We start from the raw sequence: 24,478 nt of genomic DNA, 5'->3' as shown, positions 1-24,478 counted from the left end.
TTGGATAAAAAGCTGATTTAAAAACGTCAACCGCACTTTCCAGATCGCAAACGCAAACGATCGCGTTAGAAACGCTGTTCTTCGCCGCGGTTCTCCCTGGAGCTCTCTCTGCCTTGATTCCGCGACTCGTGTTATCCCGCGTCCACAGGTCCGCGGTCCTCGCCTCAAGTCTCTGCCATGAATCCGCGGTGAGCCCCTGTCCTCAAGCCCCTGTCGTGATTCTGCGGTCGTGCTCAGCTCCTCCTCCGTGGCCGACTTCATCTTTGTTTAGTAGTTAGTACGTCCTCAGCCTCACGTCTGGTCGTCGTCTCTTTCAGCCATGAACCTCCGCTTGCCACTACGAACTCCGCCGCGGATCATCATGTATGTCTGTCTCGGGCCTGAATCGCGAGCTCCAACTTCTTCTTCTTCTTCGTCTCAGGCTTGGCTCGTGGTGGTGGTTCAGTTCGTGTTCCAGCCAGCAGCACCGGACTCGCCCTCTGCAACTCCGGTTATCATCCCGTCATGGCTGAGCTTCAGATCGAGAAGCTTGACAGCTCCTCCAATGGATATCTCGTCAGATTCGCCTACTCCGTCGTGCTCTCGGCCATCGCCATCGTCGGAATCAGCCGTGGTAACCGCCGAAATCGTCGGGATCGAAGTGAAGAAGAACGACAATGGTGATCTTTAGCTGTTTTGCACATCTGGTCCTTCACTTTTCTTGTATTCATGATTTGACCTAAAAACCCTTGATATTACATATATGTCCTCACGAATTAACCCCCAAAGTTCCGATTGAACATTCCAGACCTCTTAGAAATTTCACAGTGGTACCTGGCCTTTTGATAACGTCGTTTCTGACCCCGTACTTTGTAAATTGTAACCATAACCTCACGATTTTGCTCCAAACTTCTTTAGACCCTGTCAAATGCAAATGAACACACAAATGCAATATATACATCTAAATGCAACCTAAAATAATTAAAATAAACTATAAACAAGTGCTAAAAAGCTATAAAAACATGATATATCAGTTTATCTTATCGATCCTGAAGACTTTTATGTTGTTAGGGTTTGTTAAGGATTTCCAAATTAAGGCTTGTGTGTTTCTGTTTCTTTTAATGTTATCTTTAATTAAGACTTGTTTATCTAGTTAGGGTTTGTTAACAATGTAAGACTTCGTGTTTTCTATTAATTATTGTTAAGACTTGTTTATCACGTTAAATATAATTATTCTAAATTTCTAAGCCAGTTCTAACTTTAGCTACTGCTGATCACACTAACCACGTACATCAAATTCATTTATGTTATACTGGCTACATGAGTTTCAGTGTTCTCTCTCTCTCTCTCTCTCTCTCTCTCTCTCTCTCTCTCTCACACACACACACACACACACACACTCATGAGACCAGTTGTCTTCCCTCCTCTCTCCAAGGAGTAGTTAACTCGATCTGACTCTCTACTCAATCTTCCATAACTAGCGTGTTCATTTAATCTCCGAAAAGTCAAATTTTGCAGCCGTATCGGATCAAACTGGTTGCGGATGGAGGCATTTTTGCAAGCCCTATATCACAATATGAAAGGCTCTCATAGCTTCAGAGTTGTTGCATGGTTTTCTTGTAGAAAACACTGAACATTAAAATAAAAAATGAAGCTATAATTTTGTTTTGATATTTTTGCCTCGAAGGGAAAACAAATAAACACCTATGTATAATTCAGTTTCTCGAAATTTTAAACCTATTATTTGACGGAGTAGTAGAGTGCAATAGTTACAAACTATATATGGTCAAAAAAATGATGTTTTGTCCCAACCTCAGCACTCGTACACTAGCTTTTTTTTTTGGTAATATTTTTCGTGTAAGTTATTGTAAAAATTGTAATATTTTAGCAACAAAAATAAATTGTAACTAGATAGTAACCCGCGATTTGCGCGGGATAAGATATCTATATTAATGTTGAAAGTATATATTATGATTATGTATAACATAAGGTATACTTTAATCGATAATTAGATAGAACTAAAGGTATGATTGTTATGAGGGGTGAAGCCAGAGACATTTTATAATGAGTTTACTAATATTAAAATTTAATATATGGTGTTTGCAAGTTTGAGAAGAAGCTTTGGAAAACAATTTTTTTTATATTCCGCCTATCACGTTGTAGTAGTTATGAACTTAGGGGTTTAACAAATAAAATCGAAAAATGTGGATCAATAACATATTATAATCAAAACAATAATTGAGTGAAATAAAAAAAAAGTATAGCTCCTTTAAATTCAGAAAACATAGTTGCATAATAAAAGAAAATGAAGGTTATTTGACCCTACAAATTGTAAAGGTTGTTCCAGATGCGACCATCATGTGAGACTTGCTGGTGGTTCGTTCCTGGAAGTCTCATCTTCAAGGTCGTCTAATGCAGAGCTCTCATGGCGGCGAAGGTGGTGACACTTACATGCTTATATTGCTTGCTCGGGAAGACTAATACACTAAGCCGAGACAATTTATAGTGATTCAGTCTCCTCGAAACAAAGATCACCTCATCGAGCAGTAACAAAACCGAGTACGACATATTTATTTAGAAATAGATTTTCAACGTCCTCTTTCAGTAATGAGAGGCGGTTCTCAAGAACGTGAGTACTCTGTTAAATGCATGAAAGCAGGTATGGAGAAAAGGGATCTTTCATTAACACTTGGCATCATACTAAAGTTTCATCGCTTTGTCGTCTCTGCGGATCTGTCGACTTAATGGCGATAGATCAGATGGGTTACAGTTTTTAACAGAAACATATAGAGGAATAAGAAATCTTTATTGAAGCTATGATTATATTGAGAGGATTGATAAATCAACTAATCGAACTTGAAGCTAAAGGTTTATCACGTAAAAGTGTTCGTCAAGAAAAATATATATGTTATGAAGTTCTTTTTAAGGAATGTTAGTGTGAACGAATTAAATTGACAGTTTTTGTGAAAAACGTTCGCTGCGTGACACCTAAACGTTTTACTAAATAAAAGCTTCTCATGAAACCACGTCACCATGTCACAATCCTTGCTAGTAAACTTTGAAGGTAAGTTTTATTCATTTATTCTTCTGCGTACAACTGAAAGCTCTATGCATGCCTCTCAACGTTTGCATGGAACCATAGCGGTACCAGCATCTGCATAAATGCTTTCCATTTTTTTTTGTCGACGACAATGCATATGCTTCTGCAATAACTAATTAAGAGTTTAAGACTAATAAAGTATATATCATATACAACAAAGTAACATCATAGTTATTGATTAAATTAAATTAAGCACCTTTCTTAACAAAATTAAATTAATGAAATCAAAGAAAAGATCATTAATTTTTTTTATGTTAGACATTTCTAATTTATGTTAAAAATTATTTAAAAAATATCATTCAGCGTTGCGTTTTTCTCTAATGTGATTTACATGCAATATATATATATATATATATATATATATATATATATATATATTTCTATGCAGAAGAACCGAACCAGCAAAATATACAAGCGTTAGTAGCTGAAAGCAGCCAGCTGACAACTTTTTTGCCTTATGAATGGAGCGTCACCACAGAATGATATAGACTTGAAAATCGGTTCCCAAATACACTATGAGATGATCACTCTATCCTCTTTTTCAGAAGATGGATCCAGTTAACGATATGGATGATAAACTAATTTTATACTTATGCGTTCAGTCCACATAATTGTTTTGGTATAGATTGTACTACGTAACACGTCCTGATTTTTTTTTTTATGATTATTCTAGATCTTGAAGAGAGTTAATTATTCTCATATTGGCCATCATATTCGTACAAAATGTACAAATCACACAATTTACTTGCATTTGGAGCTTGTATATAAGAAAGTAACAACAGCTGTAGTGCTATATGTATATAATCACGAATGAGGAATGATCTAGCTTGTCAATATATATAATCAAATCATACATCATATAATAAATTGACACAAGTCTCACTAACTAGCAAGATCAGAAAGACATTTGAGTTATTAAGCAACACAGAGCTAATAAGCTATGATCTGTGACTTCGCCAACTGATAAAATTGAAACCTACTTGTCAGTGACCGACACTACAAACTAACTAGTCTAAATATTTTGAGGAGGAATATAGTAAGGGGCCGAGTATTTGACCAGTTCTACTATAGCCGAAGGTGTAGTCAGCCACATTGAAAATTGCGATTTCGTGAAAATCTAATATGTAAACGAAGTTAGGATCCGTGCCAGGAAGGGAAGCGGCAGGGACACAGAAAGATTCCGACCTCGAGAGGAAAATGCAGAGATCTCCAATGTCTTGAGTGTAAAGGGAACCCAAAAACCTGAACCGAATCTGATCTAATAAAAATGAATCTGAATTGATCCAAACCCGACATAAATATTGAATGGATCTTGTTTTATGGTATTTTGGGTTATGGATATTATCCGAATCGAACCCGAACCTAAATGTATATCCGATAGAACCCGAAACATGTATTTAAAATCCAAAAAAAAAAGAATTTGTACCAAACATGATTTCAGTTCCTAATATGTATCCAAAATACTTTAAAATATTATTGAACATCTAAAATATTTATCTATTACATGAAGGTTGATGGTTGAAGGTGGCGGTTTAAGCTTGAAATTTTTAATTTTTGGTTTAGTTTTCATTGAATGATATTTCTCATTTCATGAGAACTTAGTTTTCATTTTATGCTTTCATTTATTTGGTTTTCTTTCTATCAATAACTATGTTTACCTTTCGTTTGATTTTGAATGATCACGTTTCACGTTTATTTCGATTTTACTTATGTTTTGGTTACAAAATATGTACAAATTAGGTACTTTAAATCTGAAGAACCAATTTTACTTATGTTTGGGTTATACAGTTCTTTGAAGATTTACTAACCCCGAACCGAATCCGATAGAATCCAAACCGGTCCCGAACTGAACTTTCATATAACCCGAGTGAGGCTGATTTTGATAAACTCAAAAATCCAAGACCCGATTGGATAAAACCGAAATCCGATTGTGACTCGAATGCCAAGGCCTAGTTGGAACTTCATCTTACATGTAGGATCTGATTATCTTTTTTTCTGGAACAAATGTGTGCCTATGCTTTAATACCTTGAGATGCTTCTGCTTTTCGACTATTATCTATTTACAGTTTGCTTGTAAAATCAGAAATTAATTTCTTCCTAAGACAGGTCAAGCCACTTCCGTTAATTTCTTGGATGAAGGAACCCTGGGAGATTCACTTGGAAACTTGTTGTATTCAGCTAACCAACAAGCTAATGAAGCTGTTCAGGATCAGCTATCAGCTCTCACTGCAACAAGGTTTATTTCTCTGCTTCTTTTCCAACGAACAAATTTCTGAGAGTTTGACATTCTTGTAGTTCTCTGACTCTTCTGCTATTATCCTTCTTGTAGTTTGGCAATAATATTTGTGGCAGGACTTGTGATAAAAGTCCTTCTCCATGTACACTCAACGCCTCTGACATTTGGTTATATTGGTATGAAATGTTAAAAATTTCAGTTTGATGTTCCCATTCTTTCCTCACCTATTATTAATGTGGTTGTAACATATAGGTGCATTTGGGACTGGCATAAACAGAGCTCAGGTCAGTGGCTGTTCAAATCAGATTTCTATAATAGCTGTAGCATTACGAGTTAGTTATATCACTTTTAGCTACGTTTGTAGCTCTCAGCAACATTTCAGCTCTCCATGATGCACTTCGGTTATTAGAGATGCAGTTGCCTTCTCACTGTGATTAGCAACTACCTTATTTTATTTAGTTATTTAGTTGATTCGTTACTGGAACAATAACAACTAATAACTTGATTATTTTTAGATAATAGTAGATAGAAAGAAAGCAAGTTAAAATAGAAAAATTCACATTCATTGGGTTTATGGATAATCAGGCTCGAAGCCCTTATCTATCTTTCCTTAGGCAAAAAAAAGGACCTTTCAGAAAATTCTAATATCTAATAAAAATGGACATGCATGTCCAATGGATTTCTTACCGTTCGAGTTTATTTATGGCATGAAACAACTCGTGAAATATTTATTGCTTGTTGAACCATGTGAATTGCGCATGTGAAATCAAAAGACATTATTTGAATGCTATTGCGGCTACATGCGAGTGGCATTCGTCGAGGTTATTTGTGCAAAGAGATATAATCCATGTAATTGAAAAATTATCAAAATGAAAGAATTTACTTTGATCCATCTAGGCCCATTGACAAGTAGGAAGAGGAGAAATTGGGGGACTCCCTGATCTCGTTGTCTATCTTGTAACCATTTGATTCCGTCTGACTCCTCCTACTCCTCCTTCTCCGACCATACAATACAATCTTTATAAGAAAAAAAGATTTAGAACCGAAAGATAGGAAATAAATTGACTTCCAGAGCGGAAGGGAATATTTAACCACGCCTCGCTAATAATACCTTGATCCCGAACTTTTTATAGGTGAACTCCATGTGGGGAAGGAGCGTTGTTGTTTGCGAGGAAGACATCTTCTGCAATAGGATAGTATCCTCTTTCGCCGGAAAACCTAAGGACAAATAGGTCAAGGATTACCAGTAGCTGCATCTGGTCTTGCTATTGTAATGGGTCTCAATCTCCTTGAGGTATTGTAGCTGCATCTGGTCTTGCTATTTCCATCATCATTAGCATTGAATTGCCATGTCCAAAACAATCCTTTTTTTTTTGTTTTCCTCTTTACAGGTAATCGAACATCAGCTTCCATCTTTCTTTAACAATTTTGATCCTCGTGCTGCAGCAGCAAACTTCCCATCTAGTAATGCTCGTATGACAGATTCCTTTTTGGGTTGTGGACACTTTTTCGCGGTTTCTAACACTTTGGTAGCAAAATGTTTTATTAGGTGTACAAGCGTATCTAGCCGGTCTGACAATCGCACTTGCTGCTTCACCTTGTAGTACTCCAGTTCTAGCCACCCTTCTTGGCTATGTAGCTACTTCCAGGGTAATTTACTTTTTGTCTCCTTCAATTTGAAATTTGATGACCTCAGTATGAATATGAGAGCTGGTTTAACTTTTTTAATTGACTGTTATATAAATTATGTAAATGGTTGTGAAAAACAAACACAGGATCCAGTAGTAGGTGGAAGCTTACTATTAACTTATACAACAGGTTACGTTGCTCCAATCATCCCCGCTGCTTCTTTCGCCCGAGCTTTACAGGTAATCATGTGTACCATTGTATTCAACAAATAGTGAACTGCACACTGCGTATTTTTTTTTTTACTTAGACTTGAATTTCTGTAGAGCTTACTTTCGTTTCGAAAGGGATCAACCCAATGTTTTTACCGGATAATGAGTCGGTAAAGCTACTGGTTAAGTGGTCGGACCGGTTCAACCGGATTTTTTATTTAAAAATAAATAAATCTAAAATGTAGTTCTACATATAATATGTTCTATGTTCTCTTTTATTAATTAGATAATAAACAATAACCATAAGTTTAGTTATATATACAAGTGAATACTACATCAACTAAAATTGATTAAAAAAAAATGATTGACCATTTAAATTACATATTTATTTATTTTTCAGCTAAAAGTCTTAAATTTTATGAATATATAAAATGAGAATAAAATATGAGAGTCAAAAAGAAATTTTTTAAACTTTTTTTCTTAAAAAAGAGAATCAAGAGAAAACCAATTAAATAGTAAAAATCAAAACATTAATTATGAAATATTAAATTTTAATAACAGTTGAAATTACATTAATTATATGTTGATTTCTGTAGATTTTGAAGTTGAACCGGATCACCGGTTTTACCGGTTTTTAGCCGGTTTTCACCGGATTTTCTTAAATTCGGGTTTTAAATCGAACCGGATTCGGCTTTTTTAATGAGTCACGGTCGGACCAGTTCGACCGGCTGGTCCGGTCTGGTTTTCAAAACCTTGGATCAACCCCCATTAGGTACGCATCCTGAAGCATTTATTATTTAATCTATTTTACCAGGTCACAAAATATCGGTTTTATTTTATATTCTTTTTGTGTATGTCCAGTGGCGCTCTTCTGCTGGGAGGACGTTTGTATACTTATCTTGGATAGGCTTTTTCCTGCTGCTACAATGGGCATGTAAATATTTGTACACAGGAGAATTACATACTCATTTCTGCCAAAAAAAACAAAATGCGTAGTATTATAAATAATAATAATAATATTGTTTATAGAATGTAAAATCTAAGAAAGCAAACAAACAATGGATTCAATCACTAGTCACTGTCTACTCTCTGTTTACCCAATATCTTTCATTTAAACCATATGATTAATGTGATTTTTTTAAATTATAAATAGAACAATCATACATACACAAACAATCAAACATACAATTTTATCTTCCCATGAAGACAAAAAAAAAATCTTTTAAGTGGTTCTAAAAAGAGTCAACATTTGCGACTGTGCCGGTGCCGGTGCCGGTGCCGTCCTAGTCTTCTCCGACAGCTAAGAAAAAAACATGAATAATTTATTTACAAACGAGTCCCTCGATTTACCACCAATTCGTTATACTTAGCCAAAGATTCCAATCTTTGCAGTCTCATCTCTTCGTTGAACTTCTTGATAAACGCTTCCACGCGCCTGTTCAGCTCCTCCTGACCCGGCGACGGCTCGCGTTTCAGACGCGTTTTTCGCAACGTGTCATCCTCCGTAGAGTTCTCAGACTTGGTCGTCTTCTCCTTCTCCTTTGAGCTTCGGGCGTGCGACCTTTCTTGCCACTTGTCGGATTTCGACAAGTGTTTAATTAACGGCGTCGAGCGTCCTTCCGTTATCTTCTTCCACGTCGTCTCCAGCGTGTCATGTCTCCTCGGTGGCTTCGTCACTCCCAACGCAGACTTCTTACCTTCTTGGCCAGCTTTAAGCGACTTTTGCCGACCGAACCTAGGTGCTTTCCTCGTGTTCTTCAGAACCGAAATCTCCAGCGAACCATCTTTTAGTTTTGGTTTATCTGTCTCCGGTTCTGGTAAACCGTTACTCGTTCTTGGCTTCTCCGTCTCTGTCTTTACATCTTCTCCTATCACCTTATCATTATCAATGACTTCGTGGACATCTTTCACCGTCGCATCATTCTCCACAAATCCGGTATAATCAGAACCGGCGACGTGAGCCACGTTTAGATAACCGGCGTCGATATAAGTAGGTACCGGGACGACCGTATCAGGATCGTCAGTACTGGAACATGATTCATGCGTGAGCTTAGATGTAGCGACGATGGAGAGGATGATACAGTTAATGACTAGGTAAAGATACGGTGGCTTAAGGAGGAAGATGGTGTTATCGTAAATGATCGGAATGCAAGAAGCAGCAAAATGGGAAACTGATGGAACGGTTAAACTCACCGCCGCCACAACAGAGAAGACTCCGGCGATGACGACGGTGGCTGTCGTTTTAAAGGAAGAGGTAGGGAGGTGCTGCATGGAGATGATGATTTTTTTTTTGGTCAAGGCGATGATGAGCTTATTATCTACAAAAGAAGCTGAGGTGTGTGTATATATATATTAAATTATTAATAGAATGATGAAAATAAAATTAAGACGTGGTCCCTATTGTGTTGGCCTTTTACAGAATCATAAGTGAGACCGTATGTTTATCCCTATCACCCTAATGGGTTTCTTAATGATTTTTTAATTAATAAAAATAACTTAAAAATTTTAGTTAAGAAACTCTCATTTTGAATAATTCAATGGGAGTTTTTCAACTAAAGATTCTTAAAAAAAAATTTAAAGATAAAATGTATTTATAAAATTATTAAAAATTTAAGAACAAGAAGAGATACGATTTAAGAACAAGAGGAAAATGAGACTTTGTGAATACAAAGCTTGAATGAGACTTTGGAATCATCTCCAAAGCTTGAATGTTACAAAATGAAACTTTCTTCAATCCAAATGAGAAGTACTACACACATAAAAGTCATCAATAGATAGGGTCTCTAAAACTTAAACCAACAAATCAAACAAAAAGCTAGTCCAAAACTACCTAGTTGACTACTAAAAGGTAATGCAAACAAGGATCATCTATCTCCGACAACCAAACAATGACAAGATGAAAAACGTATATGAGTAGATAATGGAGCATGGAATAGAATTTAAACTAGATTATCATGAGTATTTACATGAAACATATATATCACACCTTAATCTTGTTGTGGGGTGTCTTCTGTCTCGTTGGTTTCGCGGCTTGAACTCCCCTCTGTGACGGTGTAGTTTTGTCCAACAGAGATGATACGTCGGACTCTTCTTGGCATGTACTTAGCACGGCGTGAACAGATGGCGTTTTGAGAGCTGCATCTCTTCCTGTGGCCTGAACTTGTGAAGGGAAGAGAGTGTAAGGCTGTTGAATCAACGCCATCGTCGTGGAGAGAGTATATTCGTTTTGGCAAAAGGGAGTCAGCGAACAAGGTAACAAGTAAATCTTTGATGATGATCAGTAGCTAATAAACTTACAACTTTGAGAGTATTGGTGAGTCTAACTAAAAATCTATGACGAGGACTTGGGGAGCAATTCAAAACTTTACGTAGCAAACCCAAGAATCTTTACTTGTAAAGCCAATGATGCATCAAGCAAAGCATAAGGATGAGCTTTCACCACCACTTTATTATCACCTCTAGTTCCATGTTCAGTCAAATCTAGAAATACAGCTTCCAACCAATCAATTGCCTGACTGGAGTTGCTAACAGCTATCGATTTGGGTGACTTATTAGCATCATTGTAAATCTCCATTATCAATTCCCATTTGTATATACTATTGCAATGTACATACAAAGCAACTTATTAGTCAAACAAAACCATAAAAAGATGAGACATGGAAAAGTACTAAACATTTATAAAGGTTTGGCATCAGTGAGGCCTCAGCGTGAACAAACTATAGTGATCTACTTGCTTGCCTCACTCTCTTACAGCAGCCAAAACACTTGGCTCGATCCCAAGTCAGCAAAGCCCGCAACAATCATGTTTTTCCCTTGCTGCAGTGATCTACTTGCTTGCCTCACATTCTACAAATAGGCAACAAAAATTAAGTAAAAAAGAGCAATCAATCAATAGCATTGATGGTACTAAGTAGTAGATAAGCTTACACGTTCAACATAATCGAGAGCGCTCTACTCTTCACATCCTTCATACGATCATCACCTTCGTTTTACTCGCCGGTCTTATCGGAAGCGCTCTACTCTTCACATCCTTCATACGATCATCACCTTCGTTTTACTCGCCGGTCTTATCGGAAGCGCTCTACTCTTCACATCCTTCATACGATCATCACCTTCGTTTTACTCGCCGGTCTTATCGGAAGCGCTCTACTCTTCACATCCTTCATACGATCATCACCTTCGTTTTACTCGCCGGTCTTATCGGAAGCGCTCTACTCTTCACATCCTTCATACGATCATCACCTTCGTTTTACTCGCCGGTCTTATCGGAAGCGCTCTACTCTTCACATCCTTCATACGATCATCACCTTCGTTTTACTCGCCGGTCTTATCGGAAGCGCTCTACTCTTCACATCCTTCATACGATCATCACCTTCGTTTTACTCGCCGGTCTTATCGGAAGCGCTCTACTCTTCACATCCTTCATACGATGTTCTTCCTCTGCTCCACCGCAAGCGCCAAAAGCCGATCGGTGGCCGCAGCGGCTGATTACTCAGCTACACCGATCCAGCTCCAAGCCATCGTCCACTATGCGACCTCCACCATAACCCCACAACAAACCATCCACGAGATCTCGATATCCTTCAACGTCTTGAAAGAGCTAGCTCCGGCCAACTTCCTCGTCTTCGGGAAGAATGGCGGTGATTTACTCGGCGGCGGTTATGGCTAGGAACAGGAAGAAGCCTGGAGTCACTCACGAAGAACACGACGTTAACCGGAGAGAAAACTTTCGACGGAGAAGACGAGGAAACAAAAGAGAGAAAAGAAAAGAAAAAAGAAAAAAAATTCTTGTGCCCTTTCTTGCTGACACGTGGTGGAAAAATCCACTTCAAAACCAATCCAAAAAACCTTAGTTAAGGATCGGTAAGCCCGTCTTTATTTTGTTTTGATTTAATTAAATGAGTTATTTTGCTTAAAAACTCACTTAGGACCTAGCGATAAACATGGTCTTACATAAGGTATGGTTTAGGGGGCTTATCTGAGTTACACGTGGCGGTTTGGGTGTGGTGTTCTCGCTTGAAGTTAGACCATACCTAACACTACAACAAGATTTGACAATAAATGTAAAATAAGTGTATGTATGGGCATTTAAAGATTATAGAATTGAGATACTAGAGAATCTACCAAGTGCGTACCAAGTCGTAGCGTTGATTTTTCTTTTCCCTTAGCAACAAAAGTTAAGCTGATTGTGAGTCTTCAGGATAAGAGAGACGGCAAAAAAGAAACTTCAGGATAGAGATACATCGGTGGCTCCAAAACATATAATACGGTAATAGTCATTATAGAGAAATGTGTCTGAGTTAGTTTTTTTTTGTTGGTAAAAAAAAAAAATGGTTTCACTTTTTTACCGGAAACCCAAGCATTGTAAATAGTTTTTCCTAGCACGAATTGAATCTGAGTGGTGAAAGTTACACACCGCAATCCTTTTACCACTAGGCCAACTCGACTTTGGTGTGTATGAGTTAATTGTCACAGGTCATAACCATTACAAACTGCCGAGGTATGATTTTTAGGTATTGTTGTAGGCCATATTCATTGACATTATAAAATTAATAGTTTGAAATTCAGAGTGAGAATGAGAATTATGATATATGCTCTCATTATGATATATGGTGAACAATGCTTCAAATAAGGACATGCAGATCTAAAAACAAAATAATTGAGATGAGTATGCATACACATATACGTTCATTCTCATCTCATTTCTAGCGTTCAATTTTGTTTTGCATAACGCGCCTATGCATAGTTTATTACTATTTTTGATTTGACAATTCAAACCAATGAAAGATATACATCGCATTACAGGTCAACAAAAAAACACCGACCATTTTGGATTTTTTTTGGCTTGAAAATGATTGATCTTCTTGTATTTTAAATGCATGTTGGCTATATTGTGTATATCCTCTTCTTCTTATTGGTTAACGAATGTTGTGTATATCCTTTATAGATTATAGAACTTAAAATATATAATGTGTATATATATTATATAAACAACAAAATGAATAAGGCTCTCAAGTCTGACTTGTCTCCTGTGTTGCATTAATTATCATAATAATACGTGTTTTATTAGCTTGATTGCGACAGACCTAAAATGGCAAGATTCACAAGAATTTAAGAAAACTAAAACAACAAATCCAATGTACACAACTTAATTAGATTAGATCTTAACTGGATCAATCGAGGATTTGAACAAAAGGCATTTACAAGTTGTCTTTATCATATTGCCGAACTTAACTATCCGGTGCGCACTCTTTGAGTCGTTAGTTTGCTGCTATATAAAAAGGCTATTTAAGAATCAAACATTAATAACTACTATAATCTTATCTACAATTGAATTGGTTCACGATCATGACATCTTAAAAGGAAAAAGGTAAACAAAGGTTGGCGAGAGGGAGGTACAAAAACTTGTGGTGAAGGAGGAGAATGAATGAGCTTTTTATTTAAGCCATTTGACCGAAAGCCCGAACAATGCCAAACTTAAACCTTTTGTAACGCTTAAACAGCCGTCCATACATAACAAGTTCAACATCAACACGTAGCCTTTATTGATCTTACCAATAAAGGTCGATAACTTTCTGTTTGAACGGGTTTTCTAGCCGTTTGTTTTCTTTGCTTAGTTCCAAAAAGCAATCGTACGTATCCATCTTTATATAAGCAAAGCAACTATCAAGTTTGGTTTCTAGAACAAAGCATACTTCACATAGTTAGGTGTAACTAACAACAACTTGATTATTCTGCTTGAATTTTGCGTTTGATTTTTACGTTTACATGTTATATCTTTTCACATGAACCTATAATAACAGTTTATTTTTAAATCAGAGCCCAAACTATAACAAAAGATTACAAAGAATAAAATTGTTTGATGAAAAAGCTGATCGCAGATGATTGTATATATTTATTTTAGTTCTTCACATATATGACAAATTTTAAGATAAGCAAAATTCAGAAAAGGTCCCTCTGTTGATCAATGTTTTGTGAACATTCCATCCATCAAGGAAGAAAAATCAAACTCTTTGCCTGACTGAGAAGATGGTGTGGTGCCCGTTGGTTGTTGTGCTGCGGTTGATGACTGAGGTTTACCGGTGGAGTATGAGGTCATACCGTTGGCTGCATTGTTAGCTTGGCCCGTCGTGTAGAAACTGCATTAGAGATGATACAACCAGAAATCAGTATATATATATATGTATCAGAGTACATAAAGAAAATTTATCTTCAAAGGAAAAATTGAATGAGAGGGGTACAGTTTCCTCCTTTTTAATCAGTATTGTTTACATACTTGGATATTGGATATTGAGGAGTGTTCTCTTGCGGTTGTACAGGTCTCATGTTCATGTTTGCGTTCATGTTCTAAAGTTAAGAGAGAGCAAGACCCAGTGAGAATTTTGCAAGAACTTTGTCAAGGGTAATTTAAATCTTGCTCAAAAAAGTAGAAGCAAAATGGAGATCGTACTTGCATAAGTTTCTGGAGATCAGGTTGACCACCTCCTGGTTTAGTCATTCCAGGGATCTGGTAGCCATTGTTTGACCAATTTGCGGATGCTATGTTAAGAGCATTAGCAACAGCTTGTTGATTCACGCCGTTTGGAGTACCTCCTGCAGCTTTTGCTGCAGCCATGTAAAGGGCTTGCTGCTGAGCAAGCATAGCAAACTGTTGCTGCTGCATGGCAAAAGGCGACACCATATTCGACTGTAAACAAATGAAACACAAGAGTTATATTTCCAGTGTTGAAAGAATCAGAGTAATTGAACACATACTCACACTATATATGTAACTTGTGAGTTTAACGATAAACAAAATAAATATGGAAAACTGAGAATCAACAGAAAGGTAGATAGATCCAAGAAAGCAGTATATATGAGAAGAGTATATAATTGACTTAAGCGTTTACCTTCTCAAATAGGCTCATGATATCGCCTTTCACATCTTTCTGTGGTGCTTGTTGGGCTGTAAAGTTAGGTGTGTCTCTAAATAAATCCTCGATCCCGGTAGCTGGTGGAGAACTGCTCTCATCAGGCTTTTTCTCCTCCAGCTTTGCTGTGACAATTTTCTCTGCCGTTTGACCATTTCCAGCCGCTGTGGGATTCAGAAATTAATATTTTAGTCTAGAGCATTTTTGTAGAGAAGAAAGGGTAACATAATGAAAAATGTGCCACAATAATCATGATCATGCACTAGATAAGATATATACACTGAAAGCCATCCCATAAGTTATCATCAGCAGGAGCTGCCTCTGAGGTATTTGCACTCGGCTCATCCACCGATAGCATGTTGAAGAGGTCAGTAGCAAAATCCACCTTTGGAGGATCTGATGCCGGTGCAACATTTACTGCTGGTTTCGTTGGCTCCACAGGAGCGGCTACAGCTTCTATTTTTTGCTGTGGCTTTATAACCTACGAATTTTTAAGCATCATGTATCAGAAACCAGCCTTTGGATACTTTTAATAAGACTAAGAATTCACGCTTAGAAAGATTGTGATGCTCTAGAAACAAAGTTGTCTACTAGATGGAAGAATATAAGGTCTGACATCTATCTCATCATATGCATTGTTTCTTATATCCTAAGGCTATCAAAAAGAGCATGGCATCGGGATTCTTGATAATTATGAATAACTAAAGGCACTGATATCTTTAGTTACACATATCGTCCAGGTTGTATGTTTGGTACCTGCTCAGGTCCCCGGGGAGGCACTGGAAGACTTATCCTCGTTGCAGGGATGCTACTTCTTGTTCTAGGTGCTTGGACAGTTTTCTTCTCCTCGAACAAATTTACAGGACTACTACTGTGGCCATGCTCATATCCAGGCACAGCCCTCTCCACAGATCTCCGCCGTTCCTGCTCCACTCTTGGGGGTGATCTAGCCTTTCTTCTCTTCATACCTAGAAGAGATCATGTCAACTCAATAAGTTGGAATTAACTGAGGAGTTTGTAAACTGAAAAGAGAGAGGGACATACTTTGCACGTATGAAATTCTCAATTCCCACTCTATCATAGTTAGGGGGTAGCTCAGCTTCCCAGTAACTATTTGCTCTCTCGTTTCCCATTGCTGCATGCAAGCAAATATTGACCTTATATACTTTACACAGCGAAACTACCCTGCCTAAAAATGGACCGCTTATAAAGAACTAAAGTTTGAAAGACACTTACAATGGATAAATGCAACCTGCTCGGGGAGCCATGTGTCCAGAGTGGCAGAACGAACCTACACTCATCAGCCGAAAAGTCGAATAAATAAGTCGCTTATGCTGCTAAGGTTAACATGGACTTGACCAGAAGGACCCACATCATATAAAAAATCAGAAGTCACAACTTAATCATGTACTTTTGCACATAATTGTTGGAGGTTCCGGTATAAACTACTAAACTGGATAAATGATTTTTTTTCTACTCAGGAAGGGGCAGCACAGAAAACAGAGAAATATGGTGCATTCAAGTCAGGCTTCTCAGCTACATAACTACAGAAGTGACTCTTGAGATGGAAATAAACGATGAAACTGCAAATACGAAAACCTAGTAAAAAATAACAAATTGACAGAATGAAAAGAATCAGAGCCAAATGGAAGGATGAGTCTAACAATTAAAAGAACATTGAACAAAGATCTGAGCTTTTCTATTGAAACGCAGCATCGAGAAAGGAAAGTGAGAGAGGACCTTTGATATGTGTACCCCGAGACTCCTGTGAATCCCAGAACATTGCATGCAGATAAAGATACCTAAGTTAACACTAGCCCACCTTGGACCTCTGCAAAGAAAATGGAATATAGTATAAATGCGAAGCCCATAATGCTGATAATTTCACATGTGCGACAAAAACAATACTTTGTTTTGCAGTCAGCACATTCTCTGTTCTCTGGATGCTTAAGAAGCCCTTCCAGAATCTGCAAAAAAAAAAAAACAACAACAACGAAATATTCAAGAAATGCTCAACAAAACAAAATGAATCAAAGTTCTCAAATCGTCATGATAAGTTTACATCATTAGATATTCAACTCAAAGGCTACCACATGTATATGAACGAGATCATATCTCATTGACGTGGTGATCGTGACCAGCTATTCTCACATAAAAGACAAATCGAAGAACTATCCTAGCTCAAAACGATCGGGACCTCACCTAACAACATGAAATCGACGGAGAATGAAGATTCTCTAGCTGCTAAAACACACAGATCCAATCGAATTAAGATCGTACGTAATCCTTGATCAATCATCGACGAGAATTACAATAGACACAACTACAAATCCGCAAAGCTAGGAGAAAACGAAAAACAATCTGAGATTTCGAGAGAGAGATAGAGAGACCTTTCTATGGCGGGCATTAAGCTCCTTAGAGACGTTGGCTTTCTCGTTCATGGTGGGTATGGGAGAATCGGATGAGGAGGAGAAGAGGAAGGAGCTGAAGATGGAGAAAGAATCTGCGGGAGACGAGGAGGTCAAAACCGTCTTTTTACTCTTTTCAACGCTCTCTCTCTCTCTCTTCCTCTATGGGGTCAAATGCTTTTGGACCGTTCTGATTTTGGGATTGGTTTACCGATTCGGTTTAATTTTTCCTTAATTTGTCGGGTTTGGTTTAGTTGTTGGTTTTGTCAGGTACGAGTTTTATCGGTCAGAAATTCTTAAAAACTTAATATGACTTTGGTTTGTCAATTGTGTGATACAAACTAATTCTAACATCCACAATAGGTTAGATATGGGCTGGGCACGGATCGGATATCCGAATTTTTAGAACTATTTGTGATTTGTTTCGTAAGTTACGGATAGCCAATTTTTTGATTTGATTTGCTTCGGAAAAATACATATATCCAGAAAATAAATAGATATTTGCGGATATGCATGCATGAATATTTATAGATATCTCAATTTTTTTAATTATTACAAATAATCTTAAAATTTTGATACAAATTTGTTTTTAAAACATTTTTTTGCATGATATATAAAATAAAAATTAAAAGAGGTAGTGAAGCTACATATTTTGTAAATTTTAAACTTAGTTAACAATTATAATAACAAAAAAACTTAAGAAAAGGTTATAATTATCATCAATTTTTTTTATGTTACACTTTTATATAAGTAATAATTTGAATAGAATTTGGCAAATTAAATCATATATTAGAATAATAATTATATAAACTATACATTTAAAACTCTAAATATAATCAAGATATACATGTATTTATATATTTCCGGATCAGAACAGATATCATCTTCTCAATTAATATATGTGATTTGTTTCAGTTTTAACGGATATTAATTTTAATATTTCTTTGCTTCTAATATTTATAGATATCCGAAATTTTCGGATCGAATTGAAAGAAATAACAAATTGAATAAAATTTAGCAGATAAAATGCTCTGCTCTAAGTTCAAGTATATATTAACACAGCGTAATTTCTAAACTGCGATTGGAACAAGAGGTTTTGAGATATGCTATAGATATCCAGACTCAAGAATAAAAAACGTAAAAATATTATTTACTTGCAGAACATGTATAAGTAATATATTTTTGAATGTCCCCTAAATTTTATATAGAATCAAATGCCATAGGGTAGTGTTTTCTGCTTTGCTTGTAAAATGAAAAGTTTCAGTGGAAAATTATTTTTACTTAATTATTTACAGGAAATGATTTGGAACGAATAAAATGTTTGTATTGGTCCCTGAGAAATTATTTTCATAATGCTAGCTACTCTAGTTTTGTAAAGAAAAATGTACCTAATAGACCACATGCACTATCATTTAACATTGTCTTCACTGTCACTATTTTCCTAATAATTAATAACATACAAAGTAAGGAAAAAACAGATTTTTATTTATTTAGGCATGATAAAAATAAGCAAATTTAAGCAAAAAAGAAGAAGAAAAAAGAAGCAAATGTAGTAAATCTGACTAAGATAGAGCTGTATATATTGAAGAAAACAATAACACTAGTTATAGAGAAAAAAATTCAAGATAGTAAGATAAATAACTATATAATATTGAAGAAAACTATAGATATGCATTGTAATTAGTTTGTATGGTTTCAATTTACCCTCAGAGATTTTATACCTTAATAGTTAAACAGACAATAAAGAATCCTCTCAATAAATAGAGAGTTCCTGTCCTTGAATCTAACACAAAAGAAATAAGACATCACTCAATCCGACCAAAGTTTTACAAAACAAATTCTTAACCAAGCTATGTCTCCTTCAAACTCCTCCTCCTCACCCGAGACTGATCAGAGACTCAATGATATTGTTGTGGCCGTGCAGGAGAAGAGTACAATGACCAATCCAAAACAAGTGTCTCCTCAAGAGGTCGTGCCTGACGTGAACAATCCTAAACAAGTGTCTCCTCAAGAGGTCGTGCCTGAAGTGAACAATCCAAAACAAGTGTCTCCTCAAGAGGCTGTGCCTGGCCTGAACAATCCGAAACAAGTGTCTCCTCAAGAGATTGTACCTGAAGTGAACAATCTGAAACAAGCGTCTCCTCAAGAGGTTGTGCATGAAATGAACAATCCAAAACAAGTGTCTCCCGAAGAGGTTGTGTCTCAAGTGAACAGTCTGAAACAAGTGTCTCCTCAAGAGGTTGTGCCAGACCCGAACAATCCGAAACAAGGGCTTCCTCAAGAGGTTGTGCCTGAAACTGAAAGCAAGAAAACTCAGAGGGCAAGTTTCGAGTTACGTGTTCTCCGAGCAATAAACAAATTGATAAAAAAATATCCATCGTTGGATAATCATGCCCTTATTTGCAACATCTGCAAGAGAGGGTTCCCCAACGCTAACTCCCTATGCGCTCACCAAAAGACCCACAAGCATGACCTAGAGCTGGAAAGAAAGCTGAAGCAGGTGGAGCCAATCTATTCTCCTCCTGGTCCTGGACAATGCTTTTGGAAGAAACATGATAACTCTTACCAAGGTACGTCTAACGCTTTGTCAAATGATAAGCATCTTGAGATCTCTCGTGAGTCCATAGGAGGAGAGGGTAGTAGCGTCAGAAAAATGGACATTGGCGAGGTCATAGGTTATCCTTCGCCTCCTCCATACGGGAATACTAACTATGGTTTTTCTTCAGGGGCTCCCTTAGTCACTCACAACTATAACCGCCCTAATTTATCAGATCTCAACCGTAGTGGTTTCTCTTTTGGTCCTTTTAAGCCTAATGGAGGCGGTAACTACCCATACCCTCCTTTCACAATGAACCCGAGCTATGGCTCACATGATTCAAAAATTATGAATTCTATTTCTCAACCTAATACCTTAGGGAGCTGTAGCAACAACAACAACAATAACAGTAGCTCACAAGGTGCAATATCACTTGAGCTCTCTCTTGGTCCATCTAAGTGGATGGGAGGCAGCAACAATAACAGCAGCTCGTTGAATGGTGGAGTCACTGGAGGAGGAAGCATGGACTTGAACATGCCAGTGCGTCCTCTTGTGTCTCGAAATCATTTTTACAGCAGTTACCCGCTTGATTCGTTCACTGGAAACGTTCCTCCTCCTCCTCCTCCTTCTCCAGCTACCAGTCTTTCTAATGATGAGAATGTTCCGGGCTCTAGTCTCATCTCAAAGGAGAAAAACAAAGCCATGGTGGTTGATGATGATGAAACGGATAACGGGGTGACTGGAGGTCATGATGCGGATAAGCCGGCAGAAGTTTAAGCTAAGAGTTGGGGTCGTGGTTCATCTTCTTCCCTTTGTGTTTTTCAGTTTTAAATGCTTTGTATTGTCTCATAACTATTTGAATCATTTCTTCACCTCATTCTCTTTTTTTCTCTGTTATGCTTTGTTGTCTTTTGAAGATTGAAATGTTACATTTTGCGCTTAGTTAATTTTCCGATTTATTCCTGAATCCCCATTTATCTTTTTTTCTCAATATTGTTTTAAAATTTTCTGAAAATTTCAAAAGTCCTGGTCTAAATATTCGAATGTGAATTTCATCTTTCAAAGGTTAAAGAGGTTCTGCTTTTTGCATTGTAATCCTTTATTTTTTTGCAAAAAAAAAAGATTTTTAACGTTAAAACACCTCAACTAAGTTTGTTTTAAGTAAAAACCCTCAAACTAAGTATTTAACGAAAAAACCTCCAAAGTAACTTTATTTAATGAATTAAACTCTACCAGGTCATAATTACCATTACTACCTGTAAATCTTTACTTTAGGAGTTTCTACATTAAGTAAACATAATTGAGGTGTTTTACTATTAAAAAATAAAAATAAAAAAAAATCAAATTTTATAATATTATCTAAAAATTAGTAACTTAAATTTTCAAAATTATCATTTTTAAGCTTTTTTTTTTTGTAAATATATGAGTTTGATGTGTTTTTAACATCAACATTATATATGTATAAATTTAAAAAAATAAAACCGAGAAAATATAATAAAAATTATCTAAAGATATACCTCTAATAAAATTACTAGAAGACTAAAAATGTAAAAAAGAAGAAAATATAATAAAAATGATATCTTATCTAATAAAAATGTAGTAATAAATCTTTAGATAATTTTTATTATATTTAATAGGGTTTACATTTTTTTTTTATACATATATAATGTTGATGTTAAAAACACATCAAACTCATATATTTACAAAAAAAAATTAAAAAATGCTAATTTTGAAAATTTAAGTTACTAATTTTTAGATAATATTATAAAATTTTGAATTTTTTTTATTTTTAATAATAAAGCCCCTCAACTATGTTTACTTAATGTAGAAATCTCTAATTTAAAGATTTACTGGTAGCAATGGTAACTATGACATGTTAGGGTTTAATTCATTAAATAAAGTTAGTTTAGGGGTTTTTCCGTTAAATATTTAGTTTGAGAGTTTTTACCCAAAACAAATTTAGTTGAGGAGTTTTAACGTTAAAAATCCAAAAAAACATCAAATCTATTCATTGGTTGTTTACTATTAAATTTTATGTTAAGACTTATATAATCGCTTGCATTGGAAAATCGACAAACAAAATGTAGGAGAAATATAAAAAAGGTCTTCCATGACTGACTAGTGATGTAACCTCCATCCCCTATGTGTTTTACACATGTATGATATTTTTGATAAAAAGAAACATAACTTTATCTTATTTATCATATTGAGGCATTAAAAGAACATGCGATTCGTCGGGAACACAATTCACCATACATAGGGAAAGATCAAAAACTGTTTTATAAAAACACTATTATATATCAAGTGAATTATAAAGCTTGGAATAAAGAACATGGAAATGAATCTTATTAGTTTAGCATTGAGAAAAGGTTAACAAAATTTGGAAGTGTTGGTAACAAATTTTTTTTTTTTTTTTTTTTACAATGGATTATTTTGAATATTCTGATAAATAAGGTGCATGTAGAAAAATAAATAAATACAGATTTATTTTGAAAATATGATGATGTATCCAAGAGCATCTCCAGCTCGTAGTTTCTTAAAGATTATATCTAAATTAAACAATAGAGAGATTTACCAAATATGACTCAAAACTTAATTTTGATTGCAAAAGTATACTCAAACTTTAATCAAAAGCAAAAGTAACTTAAAAGTCTTGAGAAATTACAGCCAGTTTCTTGTGACCAAACAAAAAAACAGAACTCATTTTTATGAATATAGCCCCGCTAAATCTTCCGAGTCTTCTGAGATTAAGTTAAGTCTTCTGGACGACGTCCACGGAAGTCGTCTGGTATAGTTGATCTTAAAAATAATTTATAAATTTTGCAAAAAATATTTTGATAAGCGAAAAATCAAAACATGTAATTATAAACAGTTTTAAGTGATATAAATTAAGATATAATAAATTGAATTGTTTTCAACATAGATGAGTGAAAGTAGTGAATCATGATATTCTTTGGTCTAGGGTTTGGCAAAATATGTTGTAGTATTGTATGTATTCTTAGGGTTAGATTTTGGAAAGCTTAAATGTTTTTTTTTTGAAAAATTAAATTCTTACATACATGTGATTATTTTTGTGTATAGTAAACACTTTTTAAGTTTAATTTGATTTTATGAAGTGTTTAGTTAGTTAATTTAGTTTAGGAGATATGTTTAGGGTCTAAACGACTAACATGTAAATCGTCTGGCGATTAGAAGACTTCTCCTCTCAAATGGCTGCAACAAAAATGGTATGTTCATCATTCTAGAACTCTCCAACCTCTCTATAATCTCTTTGAACTTATAAACACCAAACTTTATTGTTTTTGTCTCATGTCTTTCTCACTAGTTTATCTTGTTTTGCAGGTTTTTCATCATATAGTTCTCATCTTCCACTCACTTAAAGGTGAATTTATTAATTTTAGATATGTATTTTTGTGTGTTCTATAAAAGTAGATCTATCTAATCTTCCACTTATTTTCTTTGTTTTTAAGCCATTTGAACGGTTTTGGAGATGCAGGTTTTTTAGATCTGGATTTGGATATGCAGGTTTTTCAGATCTGGAAGACTTCTGGGCTAGAAGACTTCCAGATGACTTCCAGGAAGTGTTCTGACGGAGTCTTCTCCCATGTTTTCCTTTCATAATAGATCAGAGCGTTTTGGTAAATTTTTATGTCTGATTTTTCTTCATTTGGTAACCTCCTGTTGCATAAAGTTCATACATTTTTTTCCAAACTAAAACTCTCCAAACCCACTCTAATCTATTTGACTTGAAAACACTAAACTCTATATTAATTTTTTCATTTTTGTCTCATGTCTTTCTCACTAATCTATCTTTTTGTTGCAGATTTTTAAATTAGATGGTTCTCATCTTCCACTTGGATATGTACTTTGCGTGTTCTATAAAAGTATGTCTATCTAATTTTCCACTTATTTTCTCTATTTTTAAGCCATTTGAATATTTTTTGATATGATATGCAAGTTTTTCAGATCTGGGTTTGATGTACATGTTTTTCAGACCTGGATCAGACTTTGGAAGACCTATGGGAGGTCTTTTCGGAAGTCTTCTAAAATATAATGCGCTAGAAGATTTCCAGGAAGTCTTCCAGACGACTTCAAAGAAGTCTTCCAGACGACTTCCAGGAAGTCTTTTGACGGGTCTTCTTCCATATCAAGTGGAGTCTAAGCTTGTCTTTGTAGAGGAATGATCTATAATAGTTTTGTTTGTGGTATGTTTTGTGATTTTCATGTGTACTCCTTTAGTTGTGATTTTTTTGTAAATTTGAAAAGATATTAATGAAAAAGTTTGGTAAATATGTTCATTTTCCACAATATTATCTTGCAAAAATTACTTGACATAATTGAAGTTATTGATACAACTTCAATAGAAAAACACAATAACACAAAAAAAATAATCAAATTTATTACAACTAAGAGAGAAGAATTCTCAAGAAAACTTTGTCAAATTCACAAAAGATAAAACATTACATAAGTT

The 24,478-nt window shown here is 35.6% G+C and overlaps 4 protein-coding genes and 1 pseudogene across 5 annotated transcripts; 2 read left to right on the top strand and 3 right to left on the bottom strand.

The window, feature by feature from the left end:
* Window positions 1–319: 319 nt before the first annotated feature.
* On the top strand, window positions 320–8,091 carry LOC106329789 (annotated as a pseudogene).
* A 249-nt stretch (window positions 8,092–8,340) lies between these two features.
* On the bottom strand, window positions 8,341–9,457 carry LOC106329445. Its single transcript, XM_013768101.1, has one exon. The coding sequence runs from the start codon at window positions 9,422–9,424 to the stop codon at window positions 8,480–8,482; it is 945 nt and encodes a 314-aa protein (XP_013623555.1). The 5' UTR covers window positions 9,425–9,457; the 3' UTR covers window positions 8,341–8,479.
* Window positions 9,458–10,083: 626 nt separating this feature from the next.
* LOC106332030 (nuclear pore complex protein NUP88-like) lies at window positions 10,084–11,196 on the bottom strand. Of its 2 annotated transcripts, none has more exons than XM_013770483.1 (3): window positions 11,081–11,196; window positions 10,548–10,999; window positions 10,084–10,382 (listed from the first exon to the last, which is right to left on the bottom strand). In XM_013770483.1, the coding sequence occupies exons 2-3, from the start codon at window positions 10,725–10,727 to the stop codon at window positions 10,134–10,136; spliced, it is 429 nt and encodes a 142-aa protein (XP_013625937.1). In that variant the 5' UTR covers window positions 10,728–10,999; window positions 11,081–11,196; the 3' UTR covers window positions 10,084–10,133. The 2 variants fall into 2 exon arrangements, 1 of the variants encoding a protein (XP_013625937.1); XR_001267985.1 differs by lacking the exon at window positions 10,084–10,382 and having other exon boundaries at window positions 10,552–10,749; window positions 10,827–10,999.
* Window positions 11,197–13,939: 2,743 nt separating this feature from the next.
* Window positions 13,940–17,596, bottom strand: LOC106328955 (probable ADP-ribosylation factor GTPase-activating protein AGD5). Its single transcript, XM_013767509.1, has 11 exons — window positions 17,454–17,596; window positions 16,972–17,030; window positions 16,804–16,894; window positions 16,300–16,354; window positions 16,071–16,198; window positions 15,820–16,014; window positions 15,343–15,544; window positions 15,043–15,227; window positions 14,604–14,840; window positions 14,430–14,500; window positions 13,940–14,292 (listed from the first exon to the last, which is right to left on the bottom strand). The coding sequence occupies exons 1-11, from the start codon at window positions 17,502–17,504 to the stop codon at window positions 14,118–14,120; spliced, it is 1,449 nt and encodes a 482-aa protein (XP_013622963.1). The 5' UTR covers window positions 17,505–17,596; the 3' UTR covers window positions 13,940–14,117.
* A 1,680-nt stretch (window positions 17,597–19,276) lies between these two features.
* On the top strand, window positions 19,277–20,784 carry LOC106329788. The gene has a single exon (XM_013768427.1). It carries the CDS (start codon window positions 19,324–19,326, stop codon window positions 20,782–20,784), a length of 1,461 nt encoding a protein of 486 aa, XP_013623881.1. The 5' UTR covers window positions 19,277–19,323.
* Window positions 20,785–24,478: the final 3,694 nt, after the last annotated feature.

Source organism: Brassica oleracea, chromosome C3 (assembly GCF_000695525.1).
Source record: "Brassica oleracea var. oleracea cultivar TO1000 chromosome C3, BOL, whole genome shotgun sequence".
Taxonomy (NCBI): domain Eukaryota; kingdom Viridiplantae; phylum Streptophyta; class Magnoliopsida; order Brassicales; family Brassicaceae; genus Brassica; species Brassica oleracea.
This window is presented reverse-complemented; position numbering and strand designations above follow the sequence as displayed.

Excerpts from the sequence above, each read along its gene's own strand:
- LOC106328955 (XM_013767509.1), bottom strand. The coding sequence starts at position 17,504 with ATGAACGAGAAAGCCAACGTCTCTAAGGAGCTTAATGCCCGCCATAGA. Across the intron at positions 16,199-16,299 it reads GCAGGTTGCATTTATCCATT|CAATGGGAAACGAGAGAGCA; the intron begins GTAAGTGTCTTT and ends GCTTGCATGCAG. Across the intron at positions 14,501-14,603 it reads ATCTCCAGAAACTTATGCAA|AACATGAACGCAAACATGAA; the intron begins GTACGATCTCCA and ends TCTTAACTTTAG.
- LOC106329788 (XM_013768427.1), top strand. The coding sequence starts at position 19,324 with ATGTCTCCTTCAAACTCCTCCTCCTCACCCGAGACTGATCAGAGACTC.
- LOC106332030 (XM_013770483.1), bottom strand. The coding sequence starts at position 10,727 with ATGGAGATTTACAATGATGCTAATAAGTCACCCAAATCGATAGCTGTT. Across the intron at positions 10,383-10,547 it reads TTGATGCATCATTGGCTTTA|CAAAACGAATATACTCTCTC; the intron begins CAAGTAAAGATT and ends ACTCCCTTTTGC.
- LOC106329445 (XM_013768101.1), bottom strand. The coding sequence starts at position 9,424 with ATGCAGCACCTCCCTACCTCTTCCTTTAAAACGACAGCCACCGTCGTC.